This window comes from Sporobolomyces koalae, assembly GCF_050403365.1.
Source record: "Sporobolomyces koalae JCM15063 DNA, S_koalae_JCM15063T_v1_ctg84, whole genome shotgun sequence".
Taxonomy (NCBI): domain Eukaryota; kingdom Fungi; phylum Basidiomycota; class Microbotryomycetes; order Sporidiobolales; family Sporidiobolaceae; genus Sporobolomyces; species Sporobolomyces koalae.
In genome coordinates this window covers 1-13,137 of record NW_027481687.1, presented here as the reverse complement: position 1 = coordinate 13,137, position 13,137 = coordinate 1, and the positions used below count along the sequence as shown (strand labels likewise).

General features: G+C 56.3%; 6 protein-coding genes across 6 annotated transcripts; 4 read left to right on the top strand and 2 right to left on the bottom strand.

Moving 5' to 3' along the window:
• Positions 1 to 1,914: 1,914 nt before the first annotated feature.
• On the bottom strand, positions 1,915 to 3,646 carry ERD1 (Erd1p; the record flags this gene model as incomplete). Its single annotated transcript, XM_076681627.1, has 2 exons — positions 1,915 to 2,707; positions 2,772 to 3,646. 2 exons carry the CDS (start codon positions 3,644 to 3,646, stop codon positions 1,915 to 1,917), a joined length of 1,668 nt encoding a protein of 555 aa, XP_076531249.1.
• Positions 3,647 to 4,221: 575 nt separating this feature from the next.
• On the top strand, positions 4,222 to 5,103 carry JCM15063_006365 (uncharacterized protein; the record flags this gene model as incomplete). The annotated part of the gene is made up of 2 exons (XM_076681626.1): positions 4,222 to 4,920; positions 4,981 to 5,103. The coding sequence occupies 2 exons, from the start codon at positions 4,222 to 4,224 to the stop codon at positions 5,101 to 5,103; spliced, it is 822 nt and encodes a 273-aa protein (XP_076531248.1).
• A 263-nt stretch (positions 5,104 to 5,366) lies between these two features.
• CDC12 (septin CDC12) lies at positions 5,367 to 7,310 on the top strand (the record flags this gene model as incomplete). The annotated part of the gene is made up of 11 exons (XM_076681625.1): positions 5,367 to 5,411; positions 5,520 to 5,532; positions 5,658 to 5,727; positions 5,787 to 5,872; positions 5,941 to 6,290; positions 6,364 to 6,459; positions 6,530 to 6,768; positions 6,834 to 6,888; positions 6,965 to 7,022; positions 7,084 to 7,141; positions 7,214 to 7,310. The coding sequence occupies 11 exons, from the start codon at positions 5,367 to 5,369 to the stop codon at positions 7,308 to 7,310; spliced, it is 1,167 nt and encodes a 388-aa protein (XP_076531247.1).
• Positions 7,311 to 7,718: 408 nt separating this feature from the next.
• On the bottom strand, positions 7,719 to 9,069 carry JCM15063_006363 (SDR family NAD(P)-dependent oxidoreductase; the record flags this gene model as incomplete). Its single annotated transcript, XM_076681624.1, has 7 exons — positions 7,719 to 7,885; positions 7,957 to 8,146; positions 8,210 to 8,339; positions 8,421 to 8,532; positions 8,596 to 8,668; positions 8,749 to 8,930; positions 8,994 to 9,069. The coding sequence occupies 7 exons, from the start codon at positions 9,067 to 9,069 to the stop codon at positions 7,719 to 7,721; spliced, it is 930 nt and encodes a 309-aa protein (XP_076531246.1).
• Positions 9,070 to 9,922: 853 nt separating this feature from the next.
• Positions 9,923 to 10,524, top strand: SPC1 (signal peptidase complex subunit SPC1; the record flags this gene model as incomplete). The annotated part of the gene is made up of 4 exons (XM_076681623.1): positions 9,923 to 9,979; positions 10,081 to 10,140; positions 10,226 to 10,312; positions 10,375 to 10,524. The coding sequence occupies 4 exons, from the start codon at positions 9,923 to 9,925 to the stop codon at positions 10,522 to 10,524; spliced, it is 354 nt and encodes a 117-aa protein (XP_076531245.1).
• Positions 10,525 to 10,867: 343 nt separating this feature from the next.
• Positions 10,868 to 11,935, top strand: JCM15063_006361 (GNAT family N-acetyltransferase; the record flags this gene model as incomplete). The annotated part of the gene is made up of 3 exons (XM_076681622.1): positions 10,868 to 11,026; positions 11,086 to 11,405; positions 11,491 to 11,935. The coding sequence occupies 3 exons, from the start codon at positions 10,868 to 10,870 to the stop codon at positions 11,933 to 11,935; spliced, it is 924 nt and encodes a 307-aa protein (XP_076531244.1).
• Between the last annotated feature and the right edge of the window lie 1,202 nt (positions 11,936 to 13,137).

Genomic DNA, 13,137 nt, shown 5'->3' with positions numbered 1-13,137 from the left:
GGCTCGGCAGCGCGTTACAAGAGGCTGCAAGCGACAGTGTCCGACTGACCTCACGCTCCAGTTTTGGCTTCCGTCTGACTTTCCGTCTCTCCCCGGTCACTTCCTTCTCTTGCGCAGTGAAGAGCCGCTTACGGGCAACAAGCTGTCTCGCTGTGCGTCTGGGGTCCCCTCGTGCGCCTGTCGGCACCGCAAGAACCACTGCTACTCGGGCTCGCTGGAGAAACCCGAGACCAAGCTCCACCTCGGCGTGTTCTTTGGCCTTTCCTTCCCTCGCAAACGCGTGTCTGACCTACAGCTACTGCGCCTCGACCGAAGCGACTGACCCAGGTGACTTTGCTCACCCAGTTGCTGGTTCCCCTTTGACCTCGCAAGTCCTCTCGCGCTCGCTCGGCGCGACCTCAACTCAGGAACGTCAAGCCGTAGCAGACGTTTAAGCGTCGTTTAGGAACTTTCTTTTGCGTGAAAACCCAGAACAGCAGGTCACAAAGTTGCCAGCGTGGCCTCGTTCCGAGACCGCTTCAACCGACGCCTTGCTGCCTCGGCTGGCTCTCCTTTCTCCTCGTTCCACCTTTCCTTTACAAAGTCCTTGAAGCTTGGCTGGGCAGCGCGTGACAACAACGCTACAAGCGGCAGCGTCCCACTGACCTCAGGTTCGAGTTTTGGCTTCCCTCTGTCTTTGCGTCTCTCCCCGGTCGCCCGCTTCTCTTGTACGGCGGAGTGTCGGTTGCGAGGAACAAGGTGTCTCGCTCGGCGGCTGTGTTCCGCTCGTACGCCTGTGCGCACCGCAAAAAACCGTTGCGCTCGCGCTCGCTTGAGTCACCCGTGACCAAGCCCTTTTTCGACGCGTTCCTCCGCCACTCCTTCCAGCACAAAGACGTGGCTGAACTAGAGCTACTGCACCTTGTTTGAAGCTACAGGCTCTGGTGACACCGTTCACGCCCGCTGCTGCCTTGCTCGCACAAGCTCAAGCGTTTGTGTTCCCACTCACCCTCCCCCGTCCCCTTGCGCTTGCTCAGCGCGGACGTTGACCCACGACGCCGAGGTTGAGCCGCAGCAGACGCTGAACCGCAAGCAAGCGCTTTCGAAGCTCCCACTAGCTTTGCAACTGGCCGCGCTTGTGTAGAAACTTTCGACTGTCAAAGTCTTGCGCGGCTCGAGCGCCGGCCGTTTCGACCGGCAGTGTACAAGCACACCTCCTTGCGTTACGCAGAGCCTGTACAGGTTGTAGGTGTACAGGCTGCAGACTTGAAAGGCAGCTGCAAAAGACGCTTGTGTCAGCTCGAGGCCGTTTTGTTAAAAAGTGTTTCCTGCCTCTTTCCGGTTTGTCAAGCCCGGGCTTCTTTTGCACCTCTCTGAACCCGTTTTCTAGCACGCTTCTAGTACGACGCACTCCGATCCTTCCTTTGCGTGTAAAGCTGCAAGCGAGGCTTACTGTCCCCTCGCTCCTGTTGCCTCCTGTTCAACTCGCCACTTCGCTTGCCTCCGACTGCTCGTACAGATCCACACTACTTTACCTCATGGCTTCATGTCGCGCCTCTTCAGGCCTAAGCCGAAAACAACACAACAACCAGAATGTACCGGTAACGGCTCAACAGCGCGTCTTCTCAGTTTCTTACGCTGCTTCACCACCCTTCCCTGTCTCTGTCTGTTATGCGACACTGGGCGGCGCATCGGCGGGAAGAAAAGTGGGGCTTGCGGTTAGGAAATTCGTACGCACGGACCCTACATTCCGACTCCTGACTTTCACTATTGAATAGCTATTCTGTCTTCTGTTCCTGTCTACCTTCTCTCCAGCGTCAAGAACACTTGCCTGTCTCTCCTCGTTGTTGTTAAGTGCTAGCTTTTCCCATTACTGCATGCAACCAGCAAGGTCGAGACCCGAAAATGCGTTCTAACCCGAGAGACTTCTATAGTTTACTTTTCATTCTTAATCCGACCCAGGGATCCGTTCGCGTTCGTGCCGAGCAACAAGCCTTCCTCGGCTGCGAGCGCAACGGTTCCCGTCTTGCGAGTTTTGCGTTCGAGCTCGTACTCTTCCGCTGCTCTCAACCTCCTCTCACCATCTGCACGCTCCAGCCACGTGACACCCGACTGGGCCCCCGTCGCGACGACGACCGAATCGAGCTCGCCCCCTTGACCTTTGCGCACGGCTTCCCATTCGATGCGGAGGTACACCCACCCCCACCTGCGGACCACCTCGAGGAGTTCCATGACAAACACGCCCGATTCGAGGTCGCCCATCTCGTGCAGGTGCGGCGACAGTTTGAACGACCAGGTCAGGCGCAGCAAGAGGTCGATCGCGATCGCGAGGTAGTAGATGGTCGGGTCGGGCAGGAGCAAGATCGGGCGCAGGAACGGGTACGTCACGTTGGGAGACTGGGCGGTCGAGAACGCTCGGGTGTGGCGCGAAGTCCTCGAAGACGGCGACAAAGATGCCGATGCTGATGAAGATTGCGCTTGGCTGGTCGGCAACGAGGTCGGGAGGGGCGAGACTGGGGACAAGGTCGATCGGGAGCGAGTGTGAAGAGAAGGTTCGTCCGATGCGGTGGTTCTCGAGGACGGCGGTGCTTGTCGGGGGATGAGTTGATACGACGACGAGGCCGCCGTTCGCGCCTGCCAGCCTGCGGGTACTAGGAGCGAGAGCCCCCAATCGTTCGTAATGTCCCACCAGAACGAGTAGAGCGAGTTGATCAAGACGGCCAAAATCCTGTGTACCGACATGTCAGAATGCGTCAAACCTCGTCAAAAAGTATTTCCTCGAGGTGACTTGCCAGAGGTTGAACAGGGCGGTCCTGCCGATCCACCGTTCTCCGACTTCTTCAAACTCTCGCTCGTCGTCAAAGGGGTCGCCGACGACGGTCTGCATCGCCGACAGGACAATGACGGGGAACGCGGTCGCGTACTTGAGCGCGTTCAAGAGCGAGCGTCTCGGGGTCGGAGTCTGGCCGGTCACGACTTCCGAGAGGCATTGACGGAAGCGAAACACGTACGGGAGGGAGACCATGAGCGGCACTCCCCAGATGCGGCCGCATGCCGATTTGGCAATCTCCCTTGCGCCAGCCGAGTAGATGAAACATGCGGCGAGCCACACATCTCCGAGGACCTTGGCGGACGAGGTGAGGATATCGGCGAGAATGACGTCGCAGAATGGGACCGGGTTGAACAAGTTGGGGGAAACGATGCGACGCAAGGACCGCAGGAACATGAAGCGCTGGCGGCGACAGGCGACGTTTGAAGGCAAGCAGCACGCGGCCGCGAGGGCGAGAGCGACGGTCGCTGGGAACCACCTCCACGCAAGGGCTTCGTCGACAGCGGATCCGGTCGTCACGACGCGGTACAGGATCCATGTAATGGCGGTGGTTGCGAGTCCGGCGGTCGCGAGCTTGTACAGCGGTGCGTACAGCTGGGTCGGATGCACGAGCGGGGGAGGGTTCGAGTTGCCGTTCGACGAGATGGACGGTGGGTGATCGAGGCGGATGTCGAGGACCTGGGCCGTGTCGATGCCAAGCGCGGCGAGGAGGTGCAAGTTGGTCGCGAACCCGACGACGGTCAGGAACGTCAAGCACAGGATCCGGAACGGGAGCGGATACACGAGCGAGAAGTCGAACGTGACCGATGCCGGCAAGGGTTCTAGGTCGAGGTCCATGTCGAAGTCTGTCGGGAGCAAGACGGGACGAAGACGACGACGACCCGAGACGCAGAGACGAGGGACTCTGAGAGCGGCGCGCCTCTACCGCCAGCGCCCGCGTACACGCGTCGATTAAAAAGGTGACGGTCGAGAGCGAGGGCCAGACAGCGCAGGCGGCTGGAGAGTGCGTTCAAACGCAAGTCGAAAAGTCGCGTCGCGGCGATGCACTTGCTGCGTGTCCATCCTCTACGCTCGCCCTGCTGGCCCCGTTCAACCTCTCCGCGAGCAACTGTCAACCACTCGTCATCAGAAACGCGCACGCCTCGATCGCCCACCTTCCTCGCCTCGCCCGCGCGAGATCACGCGACACTGTCTCGCTTCACTTCGCAGCGCATCGACCCGCTCTAATACGCATCTCTACCGCCTGAGGGGTTGACTTGAACGGTTGCCACGAATAAGCCCGAGTACACCGACCAGGACTCGCGAAAGACACTCGCCTTGGCGCTCAACGTCATCTCTCCTGTCTTTGCGATCGCACCCTCGCTGCGCCTCGCCTCGCTCTTGACGGGCACACGACCACATATTCGAGAACGATGGCATTCGACCCTACTTCGCCACGGACCGCGGGCATGTCTCACACGTCCAAGATCCCTCGTCGACGACCTTCGTCCTCGTACTCGGTACCCACCTCACCCACGAAACCCTCTCACTCGAGACCAACCCCTGATCCCGCGATCGAGCGAGACGCGTCGCCTCTCTTGCACGAGCGACGTCGCAGCAGTCAGAGCCGCACCCGCACTCGCACCCGCACGCTCTCGACCGACTTGAGCGTCGTCGAGTCCCCCGTGCGTGCGCCAGCCCTCACGATCGAGATCCCCAAACCGTCGCCGAGACGAGAGCCTCCGAACGGGTACGCGACTCCGCGTTCGCGACAAGCGTCCACCTCGTACCCGATTCGGACCGGAGGAATCGGCGCGCACGACCCGCCCGAACCGACCCTGCCTCCAATGGCTGAACGGCGCCGCGACCGCATCGCGTCATCGAATTTGGTCACGCCTGCAACGTACGAGTCGTTCGACTTTCCGTTGCCGGGAACCCCTCGCGAAGAACGCGACGCTCGACTCGCGGCCGAGTGCGAACGGCGTCGCGCAGCGTGGTGCGGCTTGGCCCAGTGGTGGATCCGACCGTACGACCCGGAGAGCTCGGTCGGAGAGACGACGCGGCTGCTTCCCCGCAAGCGCGAACAGACCAAGTGGCAGTACGTGTGGGGCGAGGTTCAATGTTATGCCAAAGTAAGCATGCTGCGGTGCCCGCTTTGTGGACGAATGTCTGACCTTGTTCTTGCGTTGCAGCACATGTTGCCTCCGATCCTCCTGTTTGTCGTGCTCGTGCTCGTCGTGGCGCTGTTTGCATACAAGCATGCGATTAGGAGGATCATTGACGACCGGTTCCCTCCCGCGGCCGAGGAACCTTGAGGATTCTAGTGTCTCGTCTCGTCCATTTCAGTACCCGTACATAGCTCTAGGTGTTGTCACTTTTCTTTCAGTCTCGATCCCATCCCGCCCATCTCTCTCTCTGTTTCCGATTGCTCGTTAGTTGTGCCAATTTGCAAACAAACGAGTCACGCAAGTGATCGGCTCATGACGGAAAATCATTTGCGACTGAAGCGAGAGTGGAGGGGCGACATGAACGCCGCGCGAGCAGTCCCCGTCTCGTCCCCGTATCATCATCCCGCATCATGGCTAGCAGTCAAGGGATCGGAATCGCAAACTTGCCGAACCAGGTGCGCTGGCAGTCCCTCTCTTGTACCAGGCTGGAAAGCGAGTCGGACCCCCTGACGGTTCCTCCCGCTGTTTCCCCTCGTCCCGCCGTCCGGGTTTCTCGCTTGTAGAGGCACAAGATTGGTCAGTTGAATCATGTCTAGCGTCTGACCCCCTCTCGAGCTGACGCGCGAGTTGCTTGTCCTCTGCGAACACGTCTTTCCGTCGGCACCACCTTGCCTCGTCCATGACGCTTCTCCTTCATGCAGTCGCGAAACGAGGTGGTCACTTTACCTTGATGGTCGTCGGCGAATCGGGACTCGGCAAGACGACGCTCATGTGAGTCCGACCGTGTACACCTGATGACCCCCTTACACTCCCTGACCGACGAGCAACAGCAACACCCTGTTCTCGACCGAGTTGGCGAGCGTCAAGGACTACTCGAAGCGGTTCGCAAAGCAGATGGACAAGACGACCGAAATTGGTAACGAACCTTTGCGTCCATCCGTCCTCTCGAATCTCCCGCTGACTTGCAACGACGCCCCGTTACAGACATCATCAAGGCCGAACTCGAAGAGAAACAGTTCAAGGTGAAACTGACCGTGATCGACACTCCCGGGTTCGGAGACTATGTCAATAACCGCGATTCGTGGAACCCGATCGTCGACTTTATCGACGACCAACACGAGTCGTTCATGCGACAGGAGCAACAACCTCAACGTGATTCGAAACTCGACCTGCGCGTGCACGCGTGCCTGTACTTTATTCGTCCGACCGGACACGCGTTGAAACCTCTCGACATCGAGACGATGAAGCGACTCGGCACCCGGGTCAACTTGATCCCGATCGTCGCGAAAGCCGACACGATGACCCCGACCGACCTCGCGCATTTCAAAGCAAAAGTGAATTTAGGAAAGAGATCTATCACAGGCATTCGAGCGGCCATCCTGAACTCTTATTTGCCTTATGAAACAGATTCGTGAAGTGATTGCTGCGCAAGGAATCAGGATCTACACTCCCCCCGTCGAGACCGATGACGAGGCCGCTGCTGAACACGCTCGAATCCTCGCCGTACGTCAACGAAATCTTGCTCCATGTACATTCTAGGAACTGACCCGAGGTTTGACTGCAAACTTTGAAGGCTGCAATGCCCTTCTCGATCATTGGCAGTACCGAAGAAGTTTCAACGTTCGACGGCAGGACCGTCAAAGGTCGACAGTACCTGTGGGGAGTCGCCGAGGTCGAGAACGAGGAACACTGCGATTTCAAGAAACTCAGGTCGCTGTTGATCAGGACGCACATGCTCGATCTCATCACGACGAGTGAGGAGAGTCACTACGAGAACTACAGGCTGCAACAGATGGAAACGAGGAAATTCGGGTCGGTTCCCCCCATCTCTCTATGTCGCTCCTGTGGGGCTGATCGTGTGTGCATCATCAAACCAGTGAACCGAAAGTGAAAAAGGTTGAAAACCCCAAATTCAAGGAAGAGGAGGAAGCGGTACGTATTCTTCTCGCAAGCTGATCAGAGACGAGAATCGACGCTGATTCAATCCTCAATCTCGAAACGAGTTCAGCTTCGCAAACGGTTCACCGAGCAAGTCAAGATGGAAGAAGCACGGTTCCGACAATGGGGTTCGTTGCCCGCGTTACTTTTTTTGCTTGATCAACTCGACTGATCATCTTGCTGCTGCAGAGCAACATCTCATTGCCGAGCGCGATCGCCTCAACAAGGATCTCGAACAAGCCCACTCGTTCGTTTTGATCCTTTCTTGATTTCGGATAATCGATGAAACTTCGCTTACCGCTGGTTCTGCAAACTCTAGGCAAATCAAATCACTCGAAGTCGAGCTCGACCAGATTGGAGGTGGATCCATGGGTTATGGCTCGACTGCTTCTCGCAACGCTACCGGTCGTCGATAGATTCGCCGCTTTCTCGTAGTTCTCGTTTGATGGAACCTTTACCGTCGCTCCATCCCTCTCTCAACTCGGTCCTAACATACCCCTCCCTTCGATCGAGTCCCCGGTTCTCTACTCACGATCCATGCGCAGTACCCTCCTTGTCTCTTCTTTTTTATGTGCCCTTCAATTCGCTCTCGTTATCTTTCTCTCTCGAATGCTATTCTTTTCACAAACAGACCAAGATGCCTGACAAATACCCTATTGGCCGAAACCCTCCTTTTTGCCCTGAAGCCTTTTCCTCAAACTCGTGTTCTCACGGTCACTTCTTCTTGACCTCGTCCACCATTCTCACACGATCAAGCAGAATGAGAGACAAAAGTCTTGAAATCGAATACGATTGATTGACGGGACAATGAAGAGAGAATTGCTCTAGTACTTGGAAGGGTGAAGCAAGAGCGTGCCCCCATCGACGAGAATACTCTCGCCGTTGACGAACCGGTTCACGACGAGCGACAGCGCGACGCTTCCGACGTCTTTCGCTGTGCCCGATCCACCGACAGGAGTCTTGAATCCAAACTCTTCTGATTCCATTGATCCTGGATGTACAAAAGATAGTAGTATCGGGGTTATCGATCTTGCCTGACTGCCGCAGAAAACGAGAGCGTACCTTGTTTCGAACTGACCCCGTACTCGTCAGTTGTTCCTGGTGCCGACATCCCCGTCACGAACCATCCGGGACTGATCTGGTTCACTCGGATCCCGAGAGGCAGGAAATCGTGAGCCAAGAGACTCGTCATGTGCGCGATTGCCGCTTTCGAAAGCAAATACGGGTACGAATGTCCTCCTGTCGCAGGATCCTGTTTCGGACCACTTTCATGGTCAGGTCCAAGTATCTAGATGTCTCGTGGTAAGCCGCTCACCTTGGTCCAGCCATTCATCGACGAAGTGTTGATAATTTGCGGTTGGATATTCGAGTTGTTGTATCTCGCTTTCACTTTCGAGGCGTGCAAGAGCGGAATGAATGCGGCAGATAGAAAGTACGGTCCCACGCTGAAATTCGAAACAAGCAGAGAGGTCAGGCTGAACGTGTATGACCACAGCGGGGAGATGGAAGCAACGAAAACTAGTTACGTGTTGACTGCGAGACTCTTGGTGAAATCGTCTTCAGTGATTCCAAAGTACCGATCTCTGAACGTCTTGGCGTCTGTCGCACCGCTTGGTTCGGCCTTTCCCGCCATGACTCCTGTGGCGAACATCGTCAGAAAGCTCGAACGCGAAAAAATAGAGCTCAACAGGGAGATCGTACCAGCATTGTTGAACAAGACCGTTACATACGACTCTCGCTTCGCGATATCTTCGGCCAGTCTTCCTGCTTCCGCCTGCGAAACAGGAGAACGAATCAGTCACTCGAATGCGAATACAAAAGGGTCTTTTTTGCGTGCTTCGGACTTGAGCTCACTTTGGATCCACAGTCAGCTTGCAGACCGATCATCGTACCCGCACTGCCCGAGTCGCGCGCGAGTTGCGAATAGTTCTCGGCGATGCGTTCCGTTTGTTGGCGGTCGAGATCGACAATGTACACTTTGGCATGGTTCGCGAGGAGAGTTGACGCGATCATGAGCCCGATTCCCGATGCTCCGCCTGTCGTCAGTGACAAAGATCAGCTTGTAGCGTCGTTCAGATTGAGCGGAGAATCCATCGAACCGGTTACAACGGCAACAACGCCGGTCAAATCAAACAGGTTCTCTCCTCGCAGTGATGCAAGCGAAGGCGGTGCCATGTCGTGTCGGTAGTTGGAGGCGGGTAAGAGGCAGTAGACAGGCCAGTTGAAATCACACACGTCCCGATGACGAAAGGTGGGGCTCACCGACGATCATCGAGATCATCCTGGAGAAACACGCCTCTCGGGCTAAGCGTCCAATCTGATTAGTTTGCCAGGCTGGAGGCTGAAGGTCTGGGTAAGGCTGATTAGGCTTGAAGGGGTCTGGGAATGAGAGGCCCGAGCGGTCGAGGGTGAGCTTGCAACAGCGCAGTTTTGCTTCCTACATGCTAGAGAGACAAGACCAGTGATTCAAGTAACTGGTGCCAGTTTGAACTCTTGGAGCAGAATGAAAGCAAGCAAGAGACGAGCACAGAGCAGACTGAGTAGCGGTCGAAAAAAGGCTTCGAAAGCATCAGGAGGTCATTCGAATGTCTGCCGCAATCCAAGAGGCCAGAAATATCTGATAAGCGCTGACCGCTATGCTGTGCACGAGGACCATCGCAGTTCGCAGTTCGGCGTATCCCCAGCTGAAGCGTGGAGCGTCTGAAAGACGGCGGCCCTTGTGTCGACCACGAATTCTTGACGTACGAAAGCACGCATCGACAACTCGCATGTTCGAGAGCAGTCAGTATGCCCAGGTAGCGTCCAGTTTATGAGCGCGCCTGGCGTGAACTAGCTGGAATAGCTGGTTGTCATCAAGTCGAGTCCCGGCTCGAGTCGACCAGGACGGGGGCCGCTCCGCCCGGGTGCGTGCTGGGCGTAGACGCGACGATTGCAGAGGTCAGTCTTGGCAGCAGTTGCCGAGCGGATCGAAGAGGGAGAGAAGGTGCGCGCGCGCGTGTTTGCAGGTCGTGCCATCACCGGCGTCACGATGCAAGCACTCGAACGCCAAGTAGACGTGGTGCGCGACAAGCTCGAAGGCCCCATCGTGCGTCTTCGTGTCTCGGCAGTTGCCAGCGAGCAGGATGGCTGACTGTCGTCTCTCCCCACTTGTCGGCGTTGCCCTCGCGTTTCGCCTGCTCGTTACAGGATTTCGTTGGGCAGGACCTCGCAGAGCAGTATCAGAGGCAGATCTTGTGGGCTTCCGGAGTCAGTCTCTACTTCCGCCTGCCCTCAAACGCCTCGAATCGTTTCCTCGCAAGCTGCTGATTGACCAGAGTCCGCTATATGGCAGGCCCTCGCGTTCGTGATTGGATTTGCACTACAATCTATGCGAGCCCTCCTGATCGTGTTTGCAGCCGGGTTCCTGGTCTGTCTCGCTGTAAATACTCCCTCTTTATCCTCCTCATCGAAGGGTCGCCAGAACTAAAGGTTGCGATACAGGTGACGGGTCCTTCGTACTCGACGTACACTCGGAATCCTATCCGATGGTTACCAAACCTCGATCGGTACGGAACAAGCAATTCTGAATCCTCAAGCTCGTCGGGCACGCCCGAGACTGCAACAGCCATCGATGATCGCAAAGATCGCTAGAGCATGATAAGTGTACGAGGATTCACGATCCTTATGTTGTACCAATCTAGATTACAGGTTCGCTCGCTCATTTGGAGCAAGAGAGGGGCCAAAGCTGCGTTCTGTCGGTCATGAGGCTCTCGAGCTTGATCGGCTCGCGCGTCGTGACTGCTGTTCTGCGGTGAATAACTGGACAAAGACTGCTAGAAACAATGCGCCAGCGTCGATCGGATTTCAACACCTGGGCAGTTCCGCGTTGACTCACGTGCGGATTTGGGCCCCACGTCAATCCTGGATCAAGGATAAAGTCAGATCTTCCTCATCTCCTCTCGCTCATCCCGCGACGGTCTCTTGTCCTGGGGCAATGCCCTTTACGAATCACTGTGCCGTCGAAACCTCGATCGAGACGCGCGAGTACCACCTGACGACGCCGCTCTCGTCTTACAACCTGAACTGGGGCTACGGAGACCGAATACCGCCCTGGCTCGAAACGCCAGGCGGCGTACGACTCGTACCATTGATCGTAAGCTTCTTGGCAATCGCTCACTCAAATCAGAATCGAGCTCAACACTCGCGCAACAGCCATCGATTCATGCCGAACGCCTCTTGCAACTATTCTCCAGATACCCCGAGTCTTACGTGTACCTCCCGTATGGTCCATTCGAGACCCTTGCCGAATTCTTGACGAAACTCGAGCTCGCGCGAAGAGACTCAAACACGCTCCTGTTTGCCGTTTACGACCTCTCGCTCGACTTGCCGCACAAATTCGACCGCTCCGAGACTGAAGATTTCTCGACCGATCGGGAAGAGTCGGAAGGTGGTCAAGGGTTGAGATCAGAGCGATTAGCAGGAATCGTCGGCTTGAAGGAGAGTCAGGTGCACAATCGGATGACCGAGGTTGGGTAAGACAATCCTCCAATGTGTACTGGATCGAATGTGGGCAGTCGCCTTTCAGTTTGTCTGATCCCCTGGACTCGTCACCGACAGGCACGTTCACATTGCGCCCCTATTCCAAAGAACTCATGTCGCGCAACATGCCATCTCTCTGCTCCTGCACTACTGCCTCGACTCTCCGACGGAATCGAGTCCCCACAACTTGGGTCTGCGGCGAGTTCAGTGGTTTGCGAATCCGGACAACGAACCCTCGGTCACGGCCGCGCTCAAACTCGGGTTTCAACTCGAGGCGCGTTTCATGCTATGGGAACGAACCCTACCACCGAACCGAGGGAAAATCTCTCTCGACCTTCCTCAATTCCTTGCGCAGGATCCAGCGAGGCTTGAGCGAGAAGAGCACGAGTTTGGAAGAGGTAGACACTCGAGCTTGTTGAGTCTCGATTGGGTACGTTGGAACGAACACGGAGGGCGACAATTTGTCATCGATCTGATTGAGCGCAGACCTGTTGTCCGACGGGCCTGGAAGGAACCTTCATAGAAATCGCTGGAAAAGGAGCATTGTTAATGCCGCACATGCTCTCGTGACTGCCAGCATGGACGCTTTGCTTCGATTCAGCCTCTCCGCAGAGCATGTTGATTTGACGGTCGGTGAAGCATGGTTCGATTTGTGACGACGTATCATCTGATCAACTGATCATCATGGAATACTGTATTGTCAGCAGACGGAATTTTGGGGACAGTTCCCTGCTAGTTCCCGATCCAAGAGAAGGTCTGCTTCTCGACACGATGTCCATTTCCAACAGGCGAGCTCAAGTCCGCAGCGAAAAGTGTCCCGGCTGCAATCAGCTGGCACCGTTTTCCAAACCGTAGTGAACATCGAGGTAATTGCGAGCCTTTTCTGGAAAGCCGACCTGACCAAGGTCTTGTGGAGACGCCTCGCGGATTGTATCTCGTCAGACTGCCCAATTGCAAGCTGGCACAGAAGGAAACGCGCTCTTGTTCGTTTCACCTAACCCTAAGCCTTTCAGCAGCTGATTATTTGAGATTGTGATTTGCTGTGTGCTATGCTGCAGAACCGCTTCGAAACCTCGACGTTGTATTGATGAAATAAGACCGTCAGATGTGTCAGATTATTGATGTGAGTATCACAAGCAAAATGTTATAGCTGCCACTCATCTATTACGCGGGCTTAGCTGCCGCGTCAGCCAGAGTGCTGAACTCGTCCACAGCCGACTTGGAGCTCGTCTTGTCTGAGGCTCACCCTGAAACCTAGAACCTATCAAATAGTAGGCATAATGAAAGAGGTTCAAGAGACTTTCGAGCGGAACGTGCATGCAAGTGTAACGTGGCACCCTTCATCGTACCAGCAACTGAGTAAAAGTACAGAACAAATCAATCGACGAGATTGATTCATCAGAAAGACACATATAAAGGGGACAAGTGTGGTAAGGAAAACACCTTTCCTTACACTCACACCCTCCCTAGAGGCCCCTGGCCCCTCCCGCCCTGCACTAGGGACCGGGATTATACATGGACTGCACCCAAGGGCGACACCTTGATCTTGATATCAGCGGTCCTGCAATAAGGTTCAAGGTGATTTTGTCTTTCAAAAATGGGGGGGGGGGGGGGGGGGGGGGGGGGGGGGGGGGGGGGGGGGGGGGGGGGGGGGGGGGGGGGGGGGGGGGGGGGGGGGGGGGGGGGGGGGGGGGGGGGGGGGGGGGGGGGGGGGGGGGGGGGGGG